Below are 27090 nucleotides of genomic sequence, written 5' to 3' on the forward strand. Positions count from 1 at the left end.
AATACACTTCAGTTAAGTAAAAAAAAAAAGACATTTAGTTTGTTATAGGCTATAGGCAACACGATGATTTCTATGGAAAGCGGCAATAATAATCCTTTCAATTAATGGACGACATGGTTTATTCCTACCAAATAGGCCACACATTTACCATAAAGTTTACTCTGTTTTTCTCCCAGCTGACTGACCACTTACTTTCATGTATTTCGGGAGAAATAGGTAAATTTACGTCATGTTAATCCGACAGATCCACACGGCAGCGTCCGGCGCATATTATCAAATGCTCATTATTGTGCCTGCATGACAATATGGCATGTTCGCTATGGAAATAATCAAATGATATGCATAGAATATTTAATTATTTAATATTTCCCTTTTGTATACTTACCACTGTCCATTGACATCACGAATATAAGATAAAATAAACGGTCATTTTTAATGTAGACTACTCTTGGAGGCCCTCTGGTGACCACGGGGCCCTAAGCAGCCGCTTAGTTCGCTTATGCCTTGGGCCGGCTCTGGTGCAGCAGCAGAGTTTTGCTGGCGTCTAATAGGGAAAATTTGGTACTGCGCCCAAACTAAATTTTACTGAAAGCTCATTTTTTGAGATATCAACCTCAAATTTGGAACACAGCTTGTTTAGATTTATGGCTTTGATTTTCTAGCAGGTTTAGAGTTCAACATGTTTCATATATAAAATATTCATAAAATAACATAAAATAGTGTTCATAAACCTGTATAACTTTTTTTTTTTTCACCTTTTAAACTTTTTTTTACTTTAGCAATAATCTGCCATGGGTCTTCTTTAAAATGAGACCACACTTAAGTCTATGCTCCCAAGCTTCCAATTTTTATGACCGTTTTTTTGACATGGACATTTTTGTCCACTATGGACCTAAATGTAACTTTTTTTATTGATGCACAAGGGTTAAGAGACCGCTTCCCTAATATTCGCAATCAAGCGATGACCTTTATTTTGGAATTTGAGCCAGTATTTCGGTGTGGCATCAGTGGCTGAGTTCACACACCCGTGCACATATTCCATTGAACTTCCTCCTCAGCTCAGCTGTCAAAGAGTGTTGGGAACATAATAAATCAAATTTTAGGAGTTTTGGATGGATAGGAGATGCAAAAACAAGGAAGGCATGTTTACATACTATACAATATTGTCCAACAGTTCCATACTTTATAATGCCATTAACTGATTTGCAATTACAGGAATAAATAAAAAGGAAATCGAAGCTTATGCCTGTCTGGTGTATAGTTAAAAATTATATGGCGTTGCATTTCACCAGTAAAATAACTGTATTTACAGATGGATCAAAGAACCCTGAAAATGGTCGCACAGGTGCTGCAGTATACATCCCACAATGCGAGGAAAATATTAAAAAGAGAACAATAGATTACCTATACGTGTATACAGTAGAATTGGTAGCAATAATATTAGGTTTACAGTGGATATAACAAAGAAATAAAAACAATGTAATAGTTGCATCTGATAGTTTATCTGCTCTCATAAGTATTGGATCTGGGAAATCATGTAGACTTGACATCTTAAATGAAATATATCAAATTATCCTTAGATTACATAATAATGGTAAGAATGTATCATTTGTCTGGGTTCCTGCGCATGTAGGTGTGAAAGGAAACGAAGAGGTAGATCTTTTAGCAAAACAATCTCTCAAATCTCAAACGATAGACATTCAGATTAAATTAAGTAAAGCTGAAGCCAAGACTATCATAAAGGTACATGCACAAAATCTGTGGCAGGAATACTGGGATATTAATGATACAGGAAGACAGTTTTATAATATTCAAAGCAAAGTCGGTGTAGGAAGAGAAATTGGTAAAACAGTTATTACTCGTCTCAGAATAGGGCATACAGGACTCAATAAGACTCTGCATTTAATTGGTAAGCACACAAATGGTTTATGTACACATTGTAATCAACCCGAATCAGTAAAACATATAATAATAGAATGTCATGCATATGAAAATAAGATAATAATATTAAAAGAAGTATTTGAAAAATATAAAGTTAAATTCACTTTGGAAAATATACTTGGAAAAGGAAAAAACACGTACAGTTAATTTAATATCTAAAAGGGATAGGTCTACTAGAACGAATATGAAGATAATAGAAAAGCAATTGTTGTTTATTTTTTATTATTATTATTTTTCCCTTATCTTTCTCAGTCAGACGTTTGTTCCACAGTCCAGCAGGTGGCGGTAAAGCACCTATTAGCTGGTTTGCCAACCGCCAAAAACGCTTAAGAAGAAGAAGAAGAAGAAGCAGCAGCAGCTCAGCTGTCAAAGCGTCTGCACACCATTGCTCGAGGTAGCAATATCATATTTTTTATTTAGGATATCATACAGGGCTTAATCTGAGATGGAGGGTCAGCGCTGGTTACCACTGGAAGCCAACCCAGAGGTATGAATTTCTCACTATCTTACGATGTTTTGTCGTTAATTCAATTGTATATCGTTCAACGGTTAATTTTTTCATAGGTAACGTTAACTTAGCTTTTAGCTGGAACGGTAAGCTGCAACCCATGTCTTTGACATCATATTTTATATGATACTGTTTTGTGTTCTGTGTCTGCTTTTCAGGTTATGAACCAAGTGAGTAGAGGTCTCGACTATCTGGGTGTGTCTAGGATTCAAAACTTGTGCCAAATGAATGAATCAGGTTTATTAAAACCCGTCTGTGTTAAAGCTAATCGCATCAGCTTTGATTTATAATATTTAGCAGCATTGCTGCGCTTGATATCTTGTTTAAAATTTTATGATATTGGAAGTAATGCAAGATGTGTTTAATGTTTCACATTAGTTTATTATTGATAGATTTGAATAGTATAGCTTCTGGAATGCGTAAGTTAGGCCCTTGTGTGTCTCTCACAATACACTTCTAACCTCTTTACTAATCTTATGATATAATTAGTTTTTAAAATGTTGTGTTATACCTTTAAGTTTTTACGGCAACTTGGCTTGGTACCCACCTGGCAGTTTGGGGATGTGTACGGTTTGGAAGCAGAAGTTCTCAGTTTGGTGCCAAGGCCTGTGTGTGCTGTACTTTTGCTCTTCCCTATAACAGAGAAGGTATGACTGCAGTTTGCACCCATAATGACTCCATGTTAGCAAATAAGCGCTGAATTTGTGACCCTGGACCCCAAAACCAGTCACATTTTTTTAAATTGAAGTTTAAACATCACCTGTTGCAACTGGATACAGTTGTTGCTGGCATCAACTAGGCTTGCAAATTATACTAAATCATAGTTGTATAGATATTTAAAAAATATATATATTTTTTTTTTATGCAGGGCTCTTTCTCTATTTGACATGATATGGTAATTCCCTTTTAATATGTATTATAAAGGGGTGTATTATTTTACTAAAATGGAACAGAATCATGAGTTGCTCTCTTCACCAAGACCCAAAATAAAATGAAATAACTGAATTTGCAGCACCAACACTTCTAATAATATTTATGATTATTTGAGCATTTTGTTCAGTTGGTTTGAAGTGATAATCTGTCAATAATCATTATGTGGTTTTGTAATTAGTGTTAGTGACAATAAGAGTTCAAAAACTTGTGAATTTAAAAAATATATATATATAATTTTTTTTAAATGAGGTTAGTTAGGTTTCAGCATGACACAGAATGTGACAAATTGTATTAGTTGATGCAAACCTGTGGCCAGTTGCATAAATTTAGCCTCTATGTTAAGACTAGGCGTACTTGGTTGTATTTTTTGTTTTATTAAATTAGACTTATTCTTTGTTTTATGTCACCAACTTAAAAAAAAAAAAAGTATTAATTTTTAATTCCATTAAGTCAGATGAATAAAGCGTCTTTGTCATTCTTGCAAATTATTATAATAATTATTATTATTATTATTTTACAATGCGTGATCTGTACTGTAGGTTGCATTTTAGTAATATTCTTTTCTTCATTGTAGTATGAAACCTTTAGACAGGAGGAGGAGGCAAAAATTAAGGCACAAGGACAAGAGGTGTCCTCAGATATGTATTTCATGAAACAAACCATCGGCAATGCTTGTGGTACAATAGGGCTGATTCATGCTGTGGCAAACAATCAAAGGCATTTGGAGTTTGGTAAGTATCAGTGTTAATCTTTTTTCTTTTTTCTTTTTTTTTTTTTGGAGTGATTTCCCGTTTTGAAAAATATTAGTTACAGTTCATAGTGTACTTGTCAGTGGTATGTTCATGACATTCTTTTTTTACAGAGCCCAATTCACCGCTTAAGGCATTTTTACTGCAGTCTGCAAAGATGAGCCCAGAAGAAAAGGCAGCTTTCCTTGAAAAAGATGAGGTGATAAAATGTTTTTGTTGCAACTGAATGGCCTCTGAGAGAATTAACTGAACTAAACTTTTATTCATGGTATTGATATTTTTATGATTTCAGAGTATCCGAGTAACCCATGAGTCAAGTGCTCAGGAAGGACAAACAGAGGTTGGTATTTGCTAAATACAGAGTAGTTGCTATCACAGCATTCAAAACAGTACCAATTATTTGCACACATTTTGAAGTTACATCCCACTGATGAACTTTCCATGTGGTGTTGTTTTGTTAAAGTTGAAGTAGCAGAATTTTGAGAATTGGACCATGTTGAAAATATTGGACTGTTTGATTCACAGTTTCTTAAAAAACTAAACCAATAGATTCAAAGAGGCCCAGCTTTTTTTTTTTTTTTAAACAATTAAATCTGGACCCATAAATTAACAACAGATTTTGCATATCTGGTTTGTCCGATGCAGATTTTCTTTTTTCAAAAAATAAATAAATAGAATGACTTAAAATTAAATTAATTTGTTAGTTAAATTTGTTAGATTTATCCATGCACATTATTTATTTTCATTTTCTCTTGTAGTCTTTAATCAAAAGCAAAAACCTCTCACCTTCGTAATGACATCTCTGATGATGTGTGCATGGACGTGAGGACGGGACAATAATACATTGCCTCTGGCAACCTGTTTCTTACTTGAGATTGCAGAAAAATACAATGATCCAATTAAAATCCTCAATTAAAACAAAAAGTTTTACCCTACTTTTTTCCTCAATCATCTGTGTACTCTGCAACTGCAGATTTAGAATTAAATTAGATTTAGAGTTAAATTTAGAATTAAAATAAGAATTATTGCTGCAGTCACATCTACACAGTATAACCTTTAAGACCTTTCCAATCTGGTTTCACTTCTTTCCTCAGGACTGAGATGCTCTCTTAATTCTTAATGACTTTCTTTTCTCTGGCTCTGAGAACTTTAGTATTCTCATTGTGTTGGATCTCAGTTCTGCTTTTTTATTGCTGTTCCAGAGACAGAACAATTCTAACATGTTAACTTTACTCTGCTCACCCATATAGGCTCCAAGTTTAGATGAAAAAGTGGATTTGCATTTTATTGCCTTTGTAAATGTTGAAGGACATTTATATGAACTGGGTAGGTACATTTAATTTTACATGAATTTTGTCAGTGTTTTAGTTGCTTGTCAGTTCTACACTCAAAATTTGATGTACAGTATCAACACCTAGACATAATTATTATGTGCAACATTGTGAAGGGAGATATTACTGGTGCTCATATTTTGTTCGTGTTTCAGATGGACGCAAACCTTTTCCAGTTGTTCATGGGAAAACCACAGAGGACACATTTCTTGAGGTGGGACTTTTCACAGTCTATAGATGTACTATATAGATTATCTCTTGCAAAGGATGTATTTGCAATTTGTTTTGTAGACATTAGCTAAGTTTACATGGACACCTTTTGTTTCAATTGGAATGAAATCATTCTGATTGAGGAATCTGAACGTAGTGTTTACATGAATGTTAAATAAAGTGATTAGGTTTATGTGCATGTTTGTCACAAGCTTCAAATTGAATTTGATCTGTTGATGTGCACACTGCATGAATATGCACTTTCCCCGCTGTTTGCACATACTATACTTCTTCCGTCACTTCTTTTCTTTGTTTTAAAGAGCAGAATTAGAATTTATCCATTTCCTCCTAATAAGGAGACAAGGAGCACATGAAGCTTTTTGCCATGCTGCTTATATTTATCAAGCAGTAAACTCACAAATCCCCATTGCCAAACTAGCATTCTGTGGATGAGTGTACGAAGTGAGGACTGATGGGACATTGTTCTGCTCCGCTTCACAGACAATGAGTGGAAGGAGAATTTTAGAATAACGAGTCATTTATGACACTTCATTCTACAAAAACAACCACTCTTTCCATGTATCATACGGCATTACACCGTTTTTGTCATTGCACATGTACTTTCTAGTTTCGGTTCTATAGCCAATCAAGTGTTTGCATGTCTATATTGCTCCTTTCAATCCGATCAAAATTTCATCGTGATTGAGGTGTTTACATGAAAGCATTTCAGTCAGATTGAGCCATAAATCTGATTATTTAATTGCATGTAAATGCAGCTATTGTTTTGGATTGGGGGTCTGGTTTTATACATTTGGCTCTATTTTTCCCTGATCTACAGGATTCCGCAGAGGTCTGCAAGAAGTTCATGGCACGTGATCCCCAGGAGCTCCGTTTCACTGTGGTGGCTCTTTCCAAAGCATAAATTTTCTTATTTTACCTAAGAGAAAAACTGCCAATCATTCAGAAGTGCTGAATACTTTAAACCTTTATAGGTTTAATTTTGACTTTGAATTAAAAAAAAAAAAAGTTTACTAAAGGTTTTGACCATAACCGACAAAGCAAATGAGAAGCAAATGATCTAATAATAAAAAGCGTATATGCACAAAAAATGTTGCATTTGAATGTTTACAACTCTGATTGAAATAATGTTTGTTAATTTCTCCAAAATTATAAAAACTGTTTTCTTGATGTTAATATTAATCTAATCTTTTTTTCTGCCAGAAAAGATCCATTTAAAAATAAAAGTTCTCTTGATTAATATGTAGACTTATATTTTGACACACATGCTCTTTCAACAGGAGTTATTGCATATGGTGACCTACTTCTAAATACAGTTTTCTCAAGAATACAGCAAAAATTCAGATGAAACTAAAACAAAGAACAAATGTTTTCATCTCATGTGACCTCGTTGCTGTATTATGAGTGACAACAGTTCACTCCCTGAATACTCAAGCTATGATTGTGCATCTTTTGTTTGCATTTTTCCCCCCTTCAAAACAGCAATGTTCTCTAAAAATAAATTACATTTGTAAACCAAAATAATCAATTCCGTTTTATGATTTTAAGATATTGAATATAGTTTATATATATATATGCCTCTTGAATACTTGATTCTGATTGGTCAGTTGCTGCATTCAGTGGAATGAATAATGACTGTTGTTCAGGGAAAATCAGGAAAACGTTGCTATACTGTGAACTTTCCTTCTTTCTTTCTTTTTTTTTAGTGAATTATTTGGTAAATAACCTTATATGTCGATAATGTATGGTCAGCTGGCTATTATTGGAAAATAAATGCTAATAGTTTGGGTCAGTGTTCCTGGACACTGGTTTTTGTATTTTGTATTTTGTAATAATTAAGTTAAAATAATTTAGTCATATTAACCAGATGACAGAAGTCTATCTCTTATTTACAGATTTACATCTAGTTACATGTTCACTCGAAAAAAAATGTAAAGAATAAATTTTAAGAAAGTTTTTAAGTTGCATAGTGATTAAAAAACATTAAATCAAAACCGTCTTGAATTTAGCTTTAAAAGTCGTCAATCTATGCTTAAAAGCAACTTTACCATTTGAGTATTATTTGACCTGCATCAATACTTGTAAACACGTAACGTTATTTAGGCTAACTAAATGTACAGTTTTTCCCCCAAACGGCACCTGTAATGTAATCTGACAGTAGTTTAGGTGTGTATCTTGACGCACTAGGGGGCGTATAAAGTACACAATACAACTCTAAAGTTTCTCAGGAGTGAGCTAAAGAACGAGGAGATTTAAGTTTTATCCTGCGTCGTTTACGGCTTTTATAAGATCTGTTCATAGACGTTGCGACACGGTGAACTGTTGTGATGCTGGTAATATAATACGAGGAGCGTTTACCTGGTGACTTAATTTTTTAAGAAAAGTGGTATAGTCTTAAAATGATTCAAGCGACGCAGCAGAAAAGAACGCTCTGGATTTAACTTTACTCGCACAGCCTCAACAAGAAGCGCAGTAAGACCGGCGATGGAGTGGCGACCGCAGTCTTCAGTGGGTTATGAGGCTGCTTACTCAGAAGCACAGAGATGGATTGAGGTAAGAACTTTCACACCTGCTCTTATTTAGATAAAGTTAGTAAATTCAGCAAAATTGCACTTGATACTGCCAAATTATGAGGTAACCAAAATGAAAAAGTACTGATTCGATTCATTAACTCCTGCTGAATATACCCAGACCTGTTGAATTCGTGTTTATAAAACCTGGCAAAAATAAAAAATAACATTTCGTGTTGCATATATGCCAGCCTACACAATTGTAAAAAGTATTATTAAAAGTAGGCTATGTTTTGATAATTATCATTAGTGCTCATATTTGTAATGCGTTCAGCCTAGCCTTTTGCTTTTCTGGCTTCTTGTCATTTACTTTTGCTAAACGCTGCATTGGTAGTTTGTGTGTGTGTGTGTGTGTTTGCAGTAAATATCATTAAATGTATATTTATGTGGATATTTATTTTACCTAAATAAAGGTTACATTTAGTGTAACATTTCTAGTACCGTCACACTTTATAGCATTGTCAAAACGACAAAAAAATGGATACTTTTTTTTTTATTATTATTGTTTCTTTGAACACTGTTAATAATAGTTATCTTTATTATTTATATATTTTTAGTTAGATTAATATTTATCTTCTTGTCCACAATAAAAAAAAAACACATTTTTGATTGTCATGAGGCCTGTAAAATGAATTGTTTAATCTTATTCCAATAACACTGCAAAGTATGAGATGGCTCACTCAAAAATGAAAATGATGATTTTATACTCCCACCGTGTCATTTCAAACCTAAACAACAACACAAAGAAGATATACTGTAAAATGTTGGTTTTACTTTTGTTGCATTATTTTGTCAAGTCACTATTATTTGTTTAGCGCTTTTAACAATACAAATTGTGTCAAAGCAGCTTTACATCGGCTTGATATAAAGCTGAGTGGCTTTATATCAGCTTTACAGTATTTAGACGGGGAAATAGTGTCATTGTGCAAGAGTCAGATAGATTTATGGCTCATAGAGTCAGATTGTGCAAAGGACTCATCTGGTTGTCCATACAGTTGAAGTCAGTGAATCCTGAAACTGTTTAGTTACCAACATTCTGTTAAAATATCTTCGTTTTTGTTCCACAGAAGAAAGAAAGTCATGCAAGTTTGGAACGATGGAAAGTAAATGAAGGCAGAATTAAATTTTTGAGTGGACTATCCCTTTAAAGCACTTATCTATTTTCTTTTCCCATCAAGCTCACTGTGGCAAAACAAGTAGTCCTGCAAATATTTTCACACGCTTTAGTCAGTTTATTCCACTAAAACCTCTGGAACTCACTTAGTCTACGGCACAAATGATTAGGACTTTCCTATCCTTGTGAATTCTCTTCTCTGCGGGTGATGGCAGGGCCAAAGCACTGGCTGTAACTGAACAAATAGTGTTCTTAATTCATGAGGGGTGAATCTGAATGCTTTCAGTGTGACATCAGTCTCTCACACATGCACACTGGTGCATTGTCACATGCGGTGGACCTTGGCAGGGCAGTTTGACCCCAAGCCGATTGCTCCCCTGCAAAGGAAGGTGATGTGCTGCTTAGCGTCCGGTCTGAATGACTAACAGGTTTTCAGGTGTGAGGGTGCACTGAGCAGTGCTGGAATCTGAGTGTTAGAGCGTGTGGGGTGTTGTAGTCAGCTGAATGATCTGGAGTTTGTCACATGTGCTCATTCTTGCACCAGAAACCCACCCTCTGGGCAGAGACATTCCTGTTTTTCCTCCTGGGTAGTTCTCAGCTTGTTAAAGTCAAACCCAAAATTAGCCACCCTTTTGAAGTCGCTTGGTATATCTAAGAGTAGAAAGTTGGCAACTGGGGCTAAGTCATTCTTGCTGTGAAATAATATTAAACACTTAAAAAGCAGTTTAAAGTACATTTATTAAACATTTGTAAGTGAATTATTTAATCTTAATTAATTTTACTGATGATCATTGAATGATTATTAATGTTGAGGTTTTTGAAATTTGGTTTTTGACATTTTTGATAAGCTTTTGAAAAACAACATCTATCAGTTATCCTGGTTGTTCTTTTTAGCCTAAAATGACCCAAGAGCATTTTCAATATTTCTTCATGTTCAACAAACCCTACTTGGTCAAAGGGATTAAAGCACTTTGGCACAATTAACGATGTGCAGGATTCCGTGTGTCCAAACAGCTTGGAATGCCTCACTGCTCCTTCATGAATGAACAATAGCTGTGTGCAGAAGTGCAGCTGAATAAGAATGTCTTACATCATCGAAACCTGCTATTTAAATCAGTCTAATCACAATGTGAGGTTAGAGAACAAATCATTTGTATTGAATTCTTCTTTTTTGAGGGGGTAGAATGAGGATATGTGGATGTGAAATGGTGTAATTTTTAGCTGTTTAGAATCTTAAATGTGTGTGTGTGTGGGGGGGGGGGGTGGGTTGGTGGGGATTAAAAGGCTGCATTTTTGTGATCAAAATACAGTAAAAACAATAATATAATGAAACACTGTTAATATATCCTTATATATTTAAAAATGTAATATAGTCCAATGATGGTAAAGCTAAATTTTCAGTAGGCATTTTTCAGTGTCAAATGATCCGTCACAAATCATTGCAATTTGCTGAATTAGTGCTCAGAAAAACATTTCTTCTTCTTATCAATGTTGAAAACAGTTGTACTGGTTTTTGCGTGATTATTTATGTGGAAACTGATATTTAATGCATTATTGCTAAATAAATAATACTTACTTTAATATTTTTTTTGTTTTACAATGCTATATTATTTTATATTTATTAGTACTAAAAAAGTATCTCCCACCCCGTAAATTATAGTGGATTGCAGCAAGGCTATTTATTTATTTATTTGTTTGTTTGTTATTTGTTTGTTGGTTTGCTAAGTGATTTGTTCAATCTTCACCTGCTACAGAGATCTGTTTAAAACCAAAAGCCGTCATGGACATTACAAGGACAGGAACAGCAGGGGTCAGGATTTCATATGTCATTGAACTCTGATGTTTACTACACCATGCTGTGTGAATGTGCTCCATATGATTAACCTCTTTTCTCTTTACACTCCATATCTGTGAGGGTTTGGAATGGTTACATAAAACATGAAGGGTACAGGAAGTCATTTGTCATTTTGTAACTTGATCTTTAATATTATTTGATATTATGTATTCTAATACATAATGGACTTTTTTTGGCTGTATTAGAAGAACTTATTAGTTATCTCGAGTTTGAAAGATCAGTGTGACTGGATACAAAATTCTTGTTGAGAATCTCCCTTAATTTGCAATGTAACTCGATCTAGTATACGAGGATCATAGTATTTGTCCACACATTATTTTTGTCCTTGTTTTGTTCAGCAGACATAGAAAGTGTCCTTTGAAGTTCTGCTTCTAAAAGAGAACAATTGCGGTTCAAATCTCACAATCAATACTGATCTCGACATAACCAGTGTCCTTTTACATGTAAGGCTCTCCACACCCTCTGAATACATGCCATGTTCCTGAGTGACAGCCAAGTAAAAGCAGCTTAAGAGTGTGCTATTCAAAACAATAGACTTCATGTTATTAATAAGTGGTTATGCTTTATTGACCTCTCAAGGTTTCTCTGTGGCCTGAATATTATTATTTAAAAAAATTGTTTCTTGTAGTTAGCTGAAGTTTTCTTAAATGTGATGTTTTCTAGACCAGTAGCATATAAAACATACTTGCTGGCTAAGTGAGCAACTCTGTTTTTACTGGCGTTCAAACTTGGAAATTGAAAACATTTGTATTCGGAAAAAGGGCTTTACTCATAGATTGTTATATGATGTGTGGAGCAACAGGGCTTACATTGTAACGGTGTAGTCTGAGGGTATAAACACAACATAAATTCTTCCCGGTGTGTGAGCAAAAACAATGGTCTGCCTGCCCTCTGTGTCCTGCAGGAGTAGCTTGAGATCATTGGAAAGGCATGAAACTTTGTGTAGAACTGTGACATTCCTCCAGATGCTCTCGTTCTCTGTGGTTTGGCTGCTGGGCTCCAGCCCTGGCCCCTGATTACTGAATAACCCACGATTCTCCAAAAGAGACTGTGTTGTTGTACTGGTGTGCTAGTCTCTTGGACTTGCAGTTTGGAAGAACAACTTTCCCCTGCTTTCCCTGGACATAACCTTCCCACTTACTGGTTCTTAGTGCTTCCTGTGTTTGTCCTCGTCTCGCAGGCAGTCACTAAGAAGAAGTTTGTGAGCCGTAATTTCCGGAGTTCTCTGGAGAATGGACTTCTGTTGTGTGAGTAAGTAAAGCTGTTTTTACTTCTCTCATTTTTACTATGGTTTTCTTGGATTTCTGCTATACATTTTATAAATGCTTTTAATAATAACTCCTTCGTGCACACTAACATAATATAGTGTAATCAGTCTTAAATGGACAGTTAACCCAAAAATGCAAATTCTGTTATCATTTTCTCATTCTCATGTTCTTCCAAACCTGTATGATTTCTTTCTTCTGTGGAATTAAAAAAAGGGTATTTTGAGGAATGTTTCGACCGTTTTTGTCCAAGTCAATGGGGTCCAAAAGTTTTGAGCTCCAAAAAGTGTGTAAATGTAACAAAAGTAATCTGTACAACTCTAGTGTCCTTGATCAAAAAGATCACTTTGTATGATGTAAAGAGCAAAAATGTATTGGTTTTTCAATATCAAATCAAATTAAAACGTTGATCAACTCATGGATATGCATGCCTAATCAATAATGTTAACTTTTTACAGTTTCTTGTCATTTTTCGACCTCATTGACTTTCATTGTATAAACAAAAACAGGTAAAACATTCTTCAAAATATCTTCTTTAGTGTTTTGTAGAAGAAAACAATCATCTCAGACTATGTCAGAAAAGCTAAACATATGGAGATGTAAATGTCAAAGTGAATTTGTTTGCAAATTATGCACTGCGTTTGAGGTCATAATATAGTGTTGTACAAGGAACTGAATGAAAATAAGTCTTGAAAATTGATAATCTGCCCCCTGTAATCACAATTTGTGTGAAAAGGATTTTTTTTATATACATTTATTTTTTGATTTGCAAAAGTATAGGTAGAGGCACATTTTTTCATTGAGCTTATTGTATGTTGGACCTTCCCTTTAAACTACTTTTCTATTATGCACTGTAAGAATATTTTACCTGTTGGCTGAAATGTGATGCAAGCCAACCTGAGCTTTTTAATTTGGAATTAGCATCTAAGGTGTGTGTCGTTTAATGTGCATTATGCGATGCAGCTATTTTTAAAACGCATGATTTGTACATGGCTGCCACAGTCACACTCTGTTCCATCCCAGGAAGGATTAGTAAGCCCAGCAGAGGAAAACAACACGGATGGCAGAGCATTTAAAAGGACAGCTGGGAAGAGGTGATCCATATTGCCAGCTACTCTAGCAGGGTTCAGAAACCTGAGCAGGGCAGAGTGCAAGCACACAGGGATCGTCGGCACTCAGGCCGCTTCTACAGCAGCTCTGTTGTGCTGTTTATGTAGAAAGAGCGTTGGGTCGGTGGACTGGGTGTGACATGCTGCAAGCTCAGGGATTTCAGCACATTTCTGAACCTGACTGGATGGTTCTGGGGCAGTGTGTGGGCCGGTCTGACATGCTGATGTCAGTCGAGTGACTCAGCAGACTAATTACCACAGTCCAGTGCAGAATCTCACCGTCCTGCTCCTGCACTCTCATGCTGCTTGCTTTCAGTCTGTACTAAGCTATTAGCTTTGCCATTTTCACATGAGTGGACAAAGGCACACATTACCTGAGGATACTGTCATTCTGGATCTCACGTCTAAACAAAGACTCCTGTGAAACTACAGCTGGGGTCGACATAGCAAAGTCTTGACTTGAACTTAAAGAGTTCATAGATGTGTGAACATGTTTTTCAGTGATTGAGCAGGATACACATTTTTACAGTTTTAAAGATCACAAACAGGGAAGATAATGCCAGCACTACATATTGTTTAGAAAAATTGCATCTCTGTTATTTCCTTAAAGAGTTAATCTAAAAATGTCAATTCTGTCATTTACTCACCCTCATGTTATTCCAAACCTGTATGACTTATGTGGTTAAAGAAAAAAGGTCAAGTGATTTTACATCGCTAAATGAGAGAAGATACACTGTATGAGACAATTCATTAAAATGTTAATGGCTGTTTCTCCCCTTATTACACATAACCTAAACAACCAGAAATCAAGTTTCTCACATATTATGTTTCATGCTCATCACTCCTTGTTAGCTATCAGCTACACACCTTTTATTTTCAATGTTTAATGTTTATTTCTCCAAGTTTTTCACACAAAACTAGACTTAGCTCAGAGGTTATTGACTTATGTCTGTTTCCACAGAGAGTTGCTTGTATTTTCTTCAGGGCAAGATGGCTTTGTAAACTGAAGCCAGATGGTCAGAATTAAAGGAAGCCATAAACTGGCAACCGACACATGATATAATTGTTTGTGTTGAATTTTGCTCTGTTTTTCTTTTTCTAGTCTGATCAACAAGATCAGTCCTGGCGTCATCAAGAAGCTAAACCGATTATCCACGCCAATTGCTGGCCTGGTAAGTTTAAAAAAAAAAAATCATTATTATTATTATTTGTACTTTGACATGCATATATTATTTGAGCTGTAGTATTTCACCTTGGCTAGGAACCTTAACTCTTACAAAGAAATTTGAATGATTTGGGTGTTGTGTGAATTGCACAGGGTTGATCATTTACTTATACTTGGTATTTAATAGGAATCATTTGCCAAACAGTAAGCATTGTGATTTTTTTTTTTTTCCCCATCAAGAACAATCCATATGCATGTAGAAAACAGTAGATCATCCAACTCTCATGACAACTTGTAAAAAACACAGAAATCTTTCTGAGGACTTTTTAATTCAAGGGCATAGACAAGTTGTATATGGGCCTGAATTAAGATGTTTTGGCCTAATCTATGCAAAACATGCTCATTTATTTCCCATTGCCCTTTAAAACTCTTGACCCAGGTAAGCTTAGATAAGCATCTGCATGTCCAACAGCATCATAGCGGTATTTCCATAAAATTCTTCCAACCCCAAAACCTACCAAGTACAGCCTAAACTCACATTTGAGGGCTTACATGGCAAGGGCTAAGCAAAGGCATGCAAAGAAAAACACATAGTTTGGAGTATATTTTAGCATATTTTAGAAAGAGAGCTGTTTCTGACCTCCCAGCAAACCATAAGATGCAAAAGAACACAATGCTCTTATCCAGCTATGTTTATGACTGATGAAAGATATTTTTCCACAGAATGAAAGGTTTATTCAAGGCTCTGAAATCTTACCAGCGCCATTATTGTTCCTTCTGGCTGCTTTGCTTTTGTTCGACACAGTTTATTCTAATACAGAGGATTTATATTTTGTTAAATCAAGGCTCATTAGTGCAAGAGCGGAAATCTCTGGTTTTGTGGACTGTGTAGCAAATCTGGCTTTGGATCGCTAAACTCTACTCAGGGTTTGGCTTCAGCTGATCTCTGGATCACTTTCCCATAGCTCCATCAAACCCGGAGCCGTGGTTTACCCTTGTGTTTCCCTGTATAGCTGATCCTCCTTTTAACAATTTGAAGAGAGGAAGCCTACACTTGTGTGGCACGCTGGTCGACCACATTAGAAAAGTCATTCTGGCAGGGCTTTGGCCTGAGGTTTAGCAGAGTAATGTCTCCTTAGAGCGTAGCCCTTCATAAACCCCCCATAATTGAGCTGGATGGATATATTTGCAATGAGTCTCATCACTGTGAAAGGAGAATTGGCAGAACTGATTATTTAAATAGAATTTTCCACAGGCCACCAGGCTTGTTAGCTCTTAAAAGTGGGCATTTAAGCATTTTTATTTTATTAACTTTTATTAAACCCATAATGTGAAAGTTTTCAATTTTTAATGAACTGGCACATTATTCCCTGTTCACCATAATAGTTTACTGAAAACAACGTTTCATATGAGAACTTTTCACACATATGTACTTTAACATACCTTAGATTGCAAACATATCACCAGTGATATATCAGCCTGTGCAATACACTGCTGGATAAAATATGAATGTATAGTATACAACACCTCCAAATTCCTAAATCATAATCAATCAACCAACCAGCAGTCCCAAACCAGTGTTTGACAGGCGCCTTGATAGTTTTGTCAGAGGACTGTAATTAAATGAGAATTTCTGTCTGTAAAGATAAAGATTTTTCTGCATCATGTCTGCACGATTTGAACATGTAACTTTTGTTTTGTGTGAAACCTAATAACTAAACTTAAATTTAATACATCTGAAGTATTCTGCTGTGGCAAGGTGATATTGTTAAAGGTAGAGGTATCTGACAAACTCCAGCCAGTGATTGTGTCATTGTCCTGAAGCTATCTGTGAAAAATTATTAACGCATATTAATGGTTGGATTTACATGACCTGTTAAGGAATTTTAGGTCATTTTAAATTCCATATAAAGGTCTGTTTGTTCCTATTTAGGTATTCAGGTAAACAGGTGACTAGCGGAATTTTTTCATATCTTAGATATTTTCCATAAGTCTAGGTTAAAGGTTAAGGACACTGATCAAGCTATTGGAGTGTGAGGATTGTTTGAGGAACAGAATGCTGCTAAGAGACATCTTCTTGACATCAATTTTCTATGAACTGCATTTCAGACACGCATTTGTCACCTTTAAACACAGATGAAACATACTTCAACAGATATTTTGACCCTCACACAGGTTCAGGGTGAGACATTTGAGGTTATTCAGAAGTGCAGCTCCTCATTGCCATCTGCTAATAAGCATGTTTGCTGTTTAAATATAGACCAGAGCACCCTGTGATTATTTTAGAGCAAGCTGGAAAGCAGGAAAGGGTGGGCTGCATGCTCTGAACATCTCATCCAGATGGTTGATCGAATCTAATTGAAATGATGTCACAACACAACATCAGTGCCGTGATAGTCTGCATTCATCAGCATACTGGATGTGTATGTGAATGCGCACACACAATCACCAGTTTCCTTTATATTTAAGCATTTCCCTACCCTCCCACCAAGCGATTTTAACACTTGCTCGGGGGAAATAGTTTGTCGTTTCAGTCACCTGTGTTTCATGGCAACCCGGTCTCCAAAATAATCCACCGCCCTGAAGATTCCTCAAATATTCTGCTGAGACATTTGAGTGGCGGTTTCTGGGTGTGAAAAGGGAGAGTATGCTTGAGTTTATATGTTTGTGCACATGTAGGTATGTGTCTGGGTTAGTCTAGCGAGTGAAAAGGGAGAGAGTGTGTGTGCGTGCGTGTGTTTGTGTGACGACTGCCGTGCATGTGAGGGGGAGGGGACTAGTGTGCGTTGACACTCTCTGTAATGTTTTTGCACCACCCCGAAGGCAAACTCCTGCTCTCACAGGTGCTGTCACAGGTCAATCAGTGACGTCCCTGCCTTTATTCTTTGCTCTTGTGGTGTCACTTTTTATTTGCCACCTGCCCTCTTTCGTCTCCTCCCACTGCTTCAGCTCACTGGACTGAACTTTGGATGCAATGATTTCTAGACTGCGTGTGCGAAACAGCTCCCATATGACTTCTGTCTAACTCACAAGGTTGACACACATTCTCTGTTGACAGGACAACATCAGCCTCTTCTTAAAAGCCTGTGCAAAGCTTGGACTAAAAGAGGCCCAACTTTTCCACCCAGGAGACCTTCAAGACTTATCCACACGTGTGACTGTCAAGTAAGTTTTGGTTTTCTCAACTTACAATGTTCAGTAATATGCTTGACCCTTCTCCAATGTGAAAATAGCAGTGGTTTAGCTGCAACAGAATGTGTCCAAACACTGTTTATGGCTCACTGGATGGTGATTTTGGCAGATCTTATTGTCCTCTGGTTTCATATCCACATACTTTTGTAAAACAGGCTTGTATTACCAAGCCAGTTATTTAAAGTCATTATATGAGACTCAATGCGAATGGCTATTTTTAATACATTTATGGGACGTGTTGTGGTTGTTGACATAATAGCTTTGTAACATTTATCATACAATCGTTCCCACCTTGTTTTGTTTGTGAAAATGAATTGAATATTAAATGAAAGTTATGAATTTTACATTTTTTCAAGTGAAAAATTAAAGTTAGAGAAGAGCCAATAAATGAAGCAGAGCAGATGTGAGTCGCAATGAAACTATAATCTGATTTTAAAACAGCAGAATCACCCTCATCAGTGAAGCATAAACTCGCACTATTGGTGAATCAGAAGCTGACAGGTGGCTTGTGTATGTGTAAATCTGAGATGAAGAGAGATTAAGGACTTTTTGCGTGTGTGCTGTGGGTGAATTTGTCACTCGCAGGTGTTTATGTCTTATGTTTTTGTGCAAGCTGTAATCATGCTATATTGAAGTTTCAGTGTTTTGGCTCAGCCCATACCTGTGACCAGGGTGGAAAACATGGCATGTTGATCAACCTGTTCATATTCTCACAGGTGTGTCTTGTATGGTTATGTCGTGAGATCTGTCAGTCCAGCTCTGACATGTTCTGACATCTCCGCAATAGCATGTGATATTTGCAAACAAAACCACTAAGAAGTACTAGGCTATTATATTTTACAAGTCACTTAAATGAACTAGAACATTTGTGATTCAGGTTCAAAACAAAGGTTCACAAATATAATAATTCTGTCGTTATGTATATACCCTCATGTCATTCCAATCCTGTCTTCCATTGAAGAAAAAAGGAGAAATTTAGAATAATGAGCCGGTTGCAGTTACAATGAATGGGAACTTTCAAGCTTTAAAAAAAGGAGGTAAAGGACCATGAAATTATAATAATATATGAATTTGCTTGACTTTTGCGCTATTTTCATTATTCATTAGAATATTTTATATTATTTATATTAATTATGCAAATTACACCAGTGTGTTTTATAAGAATTTAAAAAATGCCAACATCCTTTTGTTTAGTACCAATGTAATTTAAAAGAGCTTTATATACATTTCCTGTTTTAATTTAATTTTAGCAATTTTTTTTCTTTTTTTTTTCTGTCTTATACTGCATGCAGTTACAATGGAAACGAAAGCTTCCATGATTCAAAAAGGAAGTAAAGGACCATAAAAGTATAATAAAAGTAGTTTGCTTTACTTGTGCAATATTTTTCAGGTCTCAACTGGATCAGTTCAGGTTGTAAATGAATCATTGAGACCGCTTTTATGACCTGATTCATCAGTTTCACCAAAAAGATTCATTCATGAATTGGGAAACACTACTACTCCTGTAAGCTCTTACGAATTCTCATGAACCTGGCAAGAAAAATGTTGAGTGTCAAGTTTTTCAGTGAATAACGACTTAAGTTTGGTCTGTTTCTCACATAAACTCATTACATGACCTCAGAAGATTTAGAAAGAATTGCACCACACAAGTCACAGTCTGAACCGCATTAATCCTAACTTTATGGTGCTTTTTTGTCATTTTGGAGCTTAGCAGCTTTAGCTTAAAAAAAGAGTTCTAACGATATTCTTCAAAAATTCAGGTTATGTGTTTTAAGGAAGAAAAACGACACGAAAATGATCATTTTTAGGTGATCTATTCAGTGGATTGTCTGCAATTGATTTTCATCTTGTTCCTGTGTTTTTTCATAGTTGGTACTTTTGTGAACTGCTTCATTTGACTAAGGTGTGTTCAGCTCTGGCTTGAACTAGTCCAGCACAAATTATCGGTGCGTTTGGACTATTGTGACCTATCAAAGCTGTATCACGTCACATCCAAATTAGTAATGATTCAAATATGTAAAGTCAGCCTACCCATATTGATAAGACTGCTTTGAATATGGCGAGGGAGGGCGGGAAGTTTCTGCCTGTCGTGTCATTGTTACCTCAGCTGAAGTGACAGTGCTGCCAGAAGCTAAGATTAAACAAAGCGAGTCTCGTTGACGGTTACCATGCCACACCCTCACTGCCATGCCTACCGTACAGAGGCTCTGATTAAACAGGACTCATCCAATCCCTATAGGCTTATATATATATATATATATATATATATAATATATATAATTATAATCACTTACTCCACTTGTATATGTCTGAGGATGTGTGTTTGTGGGTGTGTGAGGGTTTATCTGCATCTGCTGACAGGCATTTGTCGGAAGGGTTCCAGGGGTTCTAATTTTAGAATTGAAAGGTCACTTTTTGACACTAGACGAAGTGCAGCAGTGTTATGATTCTGTTACTTTTTATACTTTGTTTTCTCGTTCATTCTGCTGGTGTAACTTTACATCTTCAGGAACATGTTTGTGTTTACTTCATAAACTCTACCGTTTTGGCTCGTGTTCTCTGTTGTGGGTTTGTGTAGGCCGTGCAGTTTGCATGTACTAACTGTAAGATGGTCAAGAATTAGACTTGACCCGCTCTGCACTGCAGTCCAGCAGTGATATTTCAAAAAAAATTTACCAGACCCTTGCCAAATCATTTGAGCAAATGCCATGCATTTTTTTGTATTCTGAAGCGATACATTGTTTGTGCCATTTTCCTACTTCAGTGCTCTTTCACCAACTGTTAATAGCAATAAACCTTCTGCAATGTGAGGGCATAATTTGTACGCTACATTAAAGTTCTCTGATCTCTCACACTGATCTGAGGTTTACAGCCGAATATTCGCAGTCACACAGAAGGCAACGTGAGGAGATATTGCAACTTATTGCCGACAGGCTTGAGATAAGCAGGGCCTGCATTCATCATTACTCATCGGCCCATGAAAAGCAAGTGTCTCAAAGAGGGAAACAACTCTGGGTCATCTGTCCCTCAGGCAGCCTCTTCCAGCTCGACAGCTGCTCATTTCATGGCCTGTTCATGTCTGCTAATAAACACGATCAATATTTACTGACATACTTCCTAATACAACTTATTTACTATATATATATATATATATATATATATATCAATCAAAAGTTTGGGGTTAGTTTTATGTATATAAAAGTATTAATAATATGATTTATTTTAATGTTTAATGTTTTTAAATGCTGTGGTTATGTGAACAAAAACGTCATTATTCATTTGAATATTCTAAATTATTTATATTAATTCTGCAAATTACACCAATAGGTTTTTTTTTTTTAATGCCAACATCCCAAATTAAATTTAGTACCAATGTAATTTGAAATAGTTTTTATATATATATTTCCTGTTTTCATTTTAGTTCAAATGTTAGCAATTGAGTTTTAGCTATTTTAGTTAACTTCAATAAAAATGAGAAATGTTACCTTGCCTGAAATAAAAGGAATGTAGGTTTCTTATATTTTATTCCAGTTGACAATTTTATTTCAAGTAGCAGTTATTTAATTTAAACTTCTTTTTCTTGAACTGAAAAATGTACTTAAATGATGAACAGGATCCTGGAAAACAGTTTTCAAGTCCCACATAAGAGAGATCTTCATGACTGCTGTTTTGTCAAATTAGTTTTTATTAGTGCTGTATAAATGTTGGATGTATTGAACACACAGGCATGAAGCTTCTTTGAAAATAGGTATTCTAGTGGTGGTTCAGAAGGTTTCATTACTTGTCACTGTAGTTGTGTGAACTTTGTCTCTGCGTTTTATTATTGTCTCATCCAGTGAATGTATAGCCGTGATACTAGTGATTGCATAAAGTTAATGATAAAGAATTATATCTCTTCCTGCATTCCAGTAGTTTATAAAGTTGTGCATTTTAGTGATTGTTGATAAAACCTCACTTTTTGCCTTTCAGACAGTGCTAATAGTTATGGACAATCATGAGTTATCGGTTCCAAGAGGAGTCATACTGTACATGGCTTCAAATAAGTGAAGTGAAGTGAAGTGAAGTGACATTCAGCCAAGTATGGTGACCCATACTCGGAATTCGTGCTCTGCATTTAACCCATCCAACGTGCACACACACAGCAGTGAACACACACACACCGTGAGCACACACCCGGAGCAGTGGGCAGCCATTTTATGCTGCGGCACCCGGGGAGCAGTTGGGGGTTCGGTGCCTTGCTCAAGGGCACCTCAGTCATGGTATTGAGGGTGGAGAGAGCGCTGGACATTCACTCCCCCCACCTACAATTCCTGCCGGCCGGGGACTCGAACCCTCAACCTTTGGATTACAAGTCCGACTCTCTAACCATTAGGCCACGACTTCCCCAAAGAGAGGGCTCGTCCGGGATAATAAGCCAAATTAACCATAAAAGAAATGTGATCACAAATGCTCTGGCTTCATGTCATGCTGTATCTGTTTCGGAGGTTTTACAGCAGTAATACAGTGTAGCATTAATAGTGTTTTTATTAACCGCCGATATCATCATCTCATGCTCCTGCGCCGAACTCATTCCCAGATAAACCACTGACTTCTATTCTCTTAGTACATGCAGATGTTTTGTTTGAGGTTGGCTGGTGGTTATTTTTAGCTATGTTTAAGTGGGAAAATACTAAAAAATGATAATGTTGAATGTTATATTCCTTTTTATTAGATTTAAATATACTACCATTCAAAAGATTAGGGTCAGCATAGTTTTGTAAGTAAAAAATTAACTTTTATTCAGCTAGACTGAAAATGCTGTTCTTTTTCAACTTCAATTCATCAAAACAAACCTTAAAAAGAAATTAGAAAAAAAATACTTTTTCTATCAAATAAATGCAGCCTTGGTGAGCATAGAGGACTTTAAAACATTAAAAAGTCTTACTAACCCCAAAGTTTTGAATGATGGTTTAACTCCATTTAGACCAGTAAATAAGTACTGTTGGTGCACTGTTGCATGCTGAAAGTGTAAAAGAACCACTCTGGATTCACAGTGTTGTGAACTGCAATATAAGATTTTCATTATATGAGTTGTGGGAGAATGAATAGGTTATTTTCTCAATGGTGTGTGGCACTGAGTGGCATCAGTGGTGTCTGTGACATGAACACTGGTACACTGTGAATTACTCAATTGTCTACACTGACAAACAAGAGCTGCGTTTTTTCGACACGCTCATCAGGCTAGTGAAAATTATATCTTTACAATGTTTACTTGTGGGTTATAGCTGGTGATTCAGATAAGGATGTATCAAGTCTTTTGGGAGGCATTAAATCAATCACAGCTGACAACTCCATTGGAATGTTTTTGTTGAATCATAGGGCTGAGAGTGAAGACTTTATAAAAGGTAAAGACAAAGAAAGATTGATGCAATCTGACATGACTCATTATTAGCATTTGTTCATAAAACCAGGAACATTCTTTAACCGCTGAATGTTACTGAACTTGGCTGTGAGCTCTTAATATCCCAGCTATACACACACACCCACTAGTATTAGGCTTTGTAAATACGGGGTGTTGATGTGTCGTGAACCTGCCCGACCATTGTCACTGAGTCATTTTATTGCATTGCCCAAAAGGGACTGGCAGGTCTTTACCACATTTTTATGGACATGAATCATTTCGATATTGAAGATGGATGTATGACTTGAAAATTCCAGAAATATGTCTTGGATATTGTGTAACTGAGGGCTGGACTTTGTCCATGTGTAAGTATTTTAGATTATGCGTAGGCAATATTCTATCTCTATTGTAGACTAGCCTGCTTTTTCACTGCACAACATCTGTATGAGCCTCTGTGGTTTGGACATTGTTTAGAGTGAAACAGCATAGTATCATTTAGAAAAGTCTATTGTGTTCTACTTTGACATGACACAATAATCACACAGACAGAAATGGTTTGGTTTCTAGAGAGAGAGAGACAGATCCTAAATGCCAATTTGATGTTCCCACAGGCTAGTACAACACTTGTTTATGACGCTGACTGTATTTTCAGGCCCTAAAACTACCATAAATAAATTTAAAAAAACTTTTGGGAATGTAGCTTAGATTCTGAATACATTACACACAAATATTACAGAATGCAGCAGGTTGATGTTTTCTTTTGTGAGAATGTAACAGTGCAAACATTATATTCTAACAAACAGTCCTTATTGCAAACAACTTTTTTTTTTTTCTTTTGTCTTGGGAACAGACGGGTAATTATAAGCAATTTGACGCAGTCTTGTACTTGTTTAGACGCATTAGTTCAAAGCATTTAAAGTCTGTTGTGTGAATAGAGACCCCATTGAAAAGCATTTGTCTCTGATTATGTCTGACAGTGTTTTGAGTAGAAAAATGAGCTGTTGCAATTGGAATGTTCCAGCCACAGTTCTCTTACTAAAGGATGGAGAATTAAGAGTGGCATGAGTGGCTGTTAAACACCAGTGCCACTACTTTTATTTTTTAACATAACAACTTAAAGGGGTTGTTCACCCCAAAAAGCCAATATTTGAAAGTGAATTTTTAATAAATATACTGGCCACTCTTTTCAATAAAATGAATTAGAAGCTCAAAAAAAGCTTTAGGAAAAGTGGTCCATATCTTGCAAAACCAAAGCCACATATTAGATTTTTTTTGTGTGAAGAAGCAGCCAAAATATTGCTGACTACTTTTATGATGTATTTTATGGGTTTATGGTATGTTTGCATTCTTTTTAATTGTTTGAAAAGTTCTGTCATTGTAATTGCAAGGAAAAGAGGACCAGTAGAAATTTTTTTTCATCATCAGAATAAAGTCATATGGGTTCATGACAGCTTAAGAGTGAATAGATGGTGTCAGAATTTTCATTCTCTGTTATCAGATTGGATTAGAAATGCTGATTTTGCTGATTTAGCTTTCCCTTCCAAGATCAGTGCCTTCTCCGTTAGAAAATATCTTTTGATCTTTTTTTTTTTCCCCAAATAGGATTTGCTGATAAATAAATACCTCATGTTCATATGAGTGAACAGCTGATCACATGAAACCAAAATACACCTTTGAGGTTCTATCTTTTCTCACCCAACAAAGAGGCTCATAAATTATCATTAGGTAACAAGTGTTTAAGGCAGAATGTTCTTGACATTTTTTTTTTCCAGCAGCTTTGTAAATGTGGACTTTGTTCTAATGTCAAGCACATTTTTTTTTTTTCCCCTCTTGCGTCTTTATATGGAGCAATAAATTGTTGCTATCGGGAGCAGTGAACGCCTTCATTCAGCAAGTTGAACATGTCATACAGGTTCACCAGCTAGAAAAACACAGATCGCTGTAGCTTGTGTCATAAATCTTGCATCATGGCTGTCAAAGCTAAACTGTATTGTATTGACTTTGAGAGTAATGTGCTCTGTTCTGTCAGGATGGTATGTACCTACAGTACTGGGAGTGTCATTGGATTGTATTGTCTATATTTCTAGGGAAATGGGTGTAATTTTATGTTTTATATTTATGTGATTTCATGTTAAGGCATAGGCTAAAAGTTGCAGGGAAAACCTAGTCAAAGTTTAACTAGGTAAACATGGGACCTCCAATTCAGAGAGTAAATGGCTGAAGTATTATATAATCTCCTTGGTCAAAACATTAGAGAAGGAAATACCTCAGGTACACACACAGCAACAGGATGTCAAGGACCTTTGGTTCAAAATTTCATTGACATTTTACATGGAGGAATTTGGTATTTTTATTGTGATCCTATTTGGTCCTCACCTTATGTGACGGTGCTCATAAATAACCCGTCAAGGACAAGAAGGTGACATAAAAGTAGAACATACACAGTACATGTACTGTGTCTTATCGTTGTTTTATTGTTTTTGTGCTTGTCGCATTTCTGACATAAAATATATACATGGAGCTAGTTTTAGTAGGGTTATTTTGCTGTTGTTCATCGGGTTGTTTGAGTGAACGTGTTTTCAGTGCATATCCTTTTGTATAGAGCTACCGGGAGGTGGCCTGATGGGATTGTGCTTTCACCTTCTAGCTCATTCACCAGGGCACGCAGAGACCCAAAACATGCCCACTGTTTTTTTTATTGTCTTTTTTTCCAGGCTGTGAGTGATTAACCAAACACCTCTTCTCCTCTACAGGCACCAGGAGAGCAGCAGGAGGCTCAAAAACGTAAGTGCTAATGCTGAGTTATTTGAGTTGCTCATGTTTATCTCCTAATTTGTTAATTTGGAATATGATGTGAGTTTTAGGAGTCTGGCTTCTTTTGTGCAGTGTCAAATAAAATGCTCACTTTGCAGCTTCCATATTGTGGTTTGTGCTTGTCTGTTTATCTCTCAAAGTAGCTCAGTAGCGGTATATAATAGTAACGTTTCAAGAGGCTTTATCTAAAACTCAAGTACGCTGCTCAAGACACCTCTCTTGAGAACAAATGCAGTGGCCTTAAGGGGGCTTAAACCACCTTTAATGAAGTGGGAATGTCTGAACAAAATATGCAGGCCATAATATATATGTTGGTAGATTTCAAGTTATTTCAAGTGATAAAGTAAACTACCGCTTAAAAGTTTGTGGTTAGTATGATTTTTTTTAAATGTTTTTGAAAGAAGTCTCTTTTGCTCCTCAAGGCTGCATTTATTTGAACCAAAAAAGAATTTAATCTTGTGCTCTTTTCTATTTGAATATATTTTAAAAGGTAATTTTAAATGTAATTGATGCAGATGCAAAACTGAATTTTCATCAGCCATTACTCCAGTCTTCAGTGTCGCATGATCCTTCGGAAATCATTCTAATATGCTGTTTTGGTGCTCAAGAAATATTTATCATTATCACCACAGTTGAAAACAGTTGTTCTTTATAATAAATAATGCATTTTTATTTTTTGTTTTCAAAAGAACAGCATTTATTTGAAACAGAATTTTTTGTATCAATGTAAAAGTCTTCACTCACTTTTTTATCATTAAAATAAATAAATAAAAACATAATGATCCCAAACTTTTTTTAATAGTATAGTGTATAATCTTTAAAATTTTAACAAAATATTTAAACACTTTGTCAAACATCATTGAACTTTATTTGTGCATTAATATTAACATTAGAGTAATCTGAGAAATGGCTCAAAAAGTATATTTTAAGCAACTA

The 27090-nt window shown here is 35.8% G+C and overlaps 2 protein-coding genes across 3 annotated transcripts in view; both read left to right on the plus strand.

Moving 5' to 3' along the window:
• Positions 1-2286: 2286 nt before the first annotated feature.
• Positions 2287-7207, plus strand: LOC306877079 (ubiquitin carboxyl-terminal hydrolase isozyme L3-like). 2 transcript variants are annotated; one of them, XM_079428622.1, is made up of 9 exons: positions 2287-2428; positions 2608-2686; positions 2968-3096; positions 3957-4113; positions 4245-4330; positions 4424-4471; positions 5382-5457; positions 5618-5676; positions 6511-7207. In XM_079428622.1, the coding sequence occupies exons 2-9, from the start codon at positions 2678-2680 to the stop codon at positions 6592-6594; spliced, it is 648 nt and encodes a 215-aa protein (XP_079284748.1). In that variant the 5' UTR covers positions 2287-2428; positions 2608-2677; the 3' UTR covers positions 6595-7207. The 2 variants fall into 2 exon arrangements, with proteins under 2 accessions (XP_079284748.1, XP_079284749.1); XM_079428623.1 differs by having other exon boundaries at positions 2310-2428; positions 2608-2619.
• Positions 7208-8141: 934 nt separating this feature from the next.
• Positions 8142-27090, plus strand: part of LOC306877333 (LIM domain only protein 7-like) — a 44882-nt gene continuing 25933 nt past the window's right edge. Inside the window, exons 1-5 of the mRNA XM_079429052.1 lie at positions 8142-8243; positions 12410-12480; positions 14706-14775; positions 17827-17933; positions 26094-26124. Coding sequence (XP_079285178.1) covers positions 8175-8243; positions 12410-12480; positions 14706-14775; positions 17827-17933; positions 26094-26124 — 348 coding nt within the window. The 5' untranslated portion in view covers positions 8142-8174. The remainder of the gene's footprint in view (positions 8244-12409; positions 12481-14705; positions 14776-17826; positions 17934-26093; positions 26125-27090) is intronic.

The sequence above is a fragment of the Barbus barbus genome (genome assembly GCF_936440315.1).
Source record: "Barbus barbus genome assembly, chromosome: 11".
Lineage (NCBI taxonomy): Eukaryota > Metazoa > Chordata > Actinopteri > Cypriniformes > Cyprinidae > Barbus > Barbus barbus.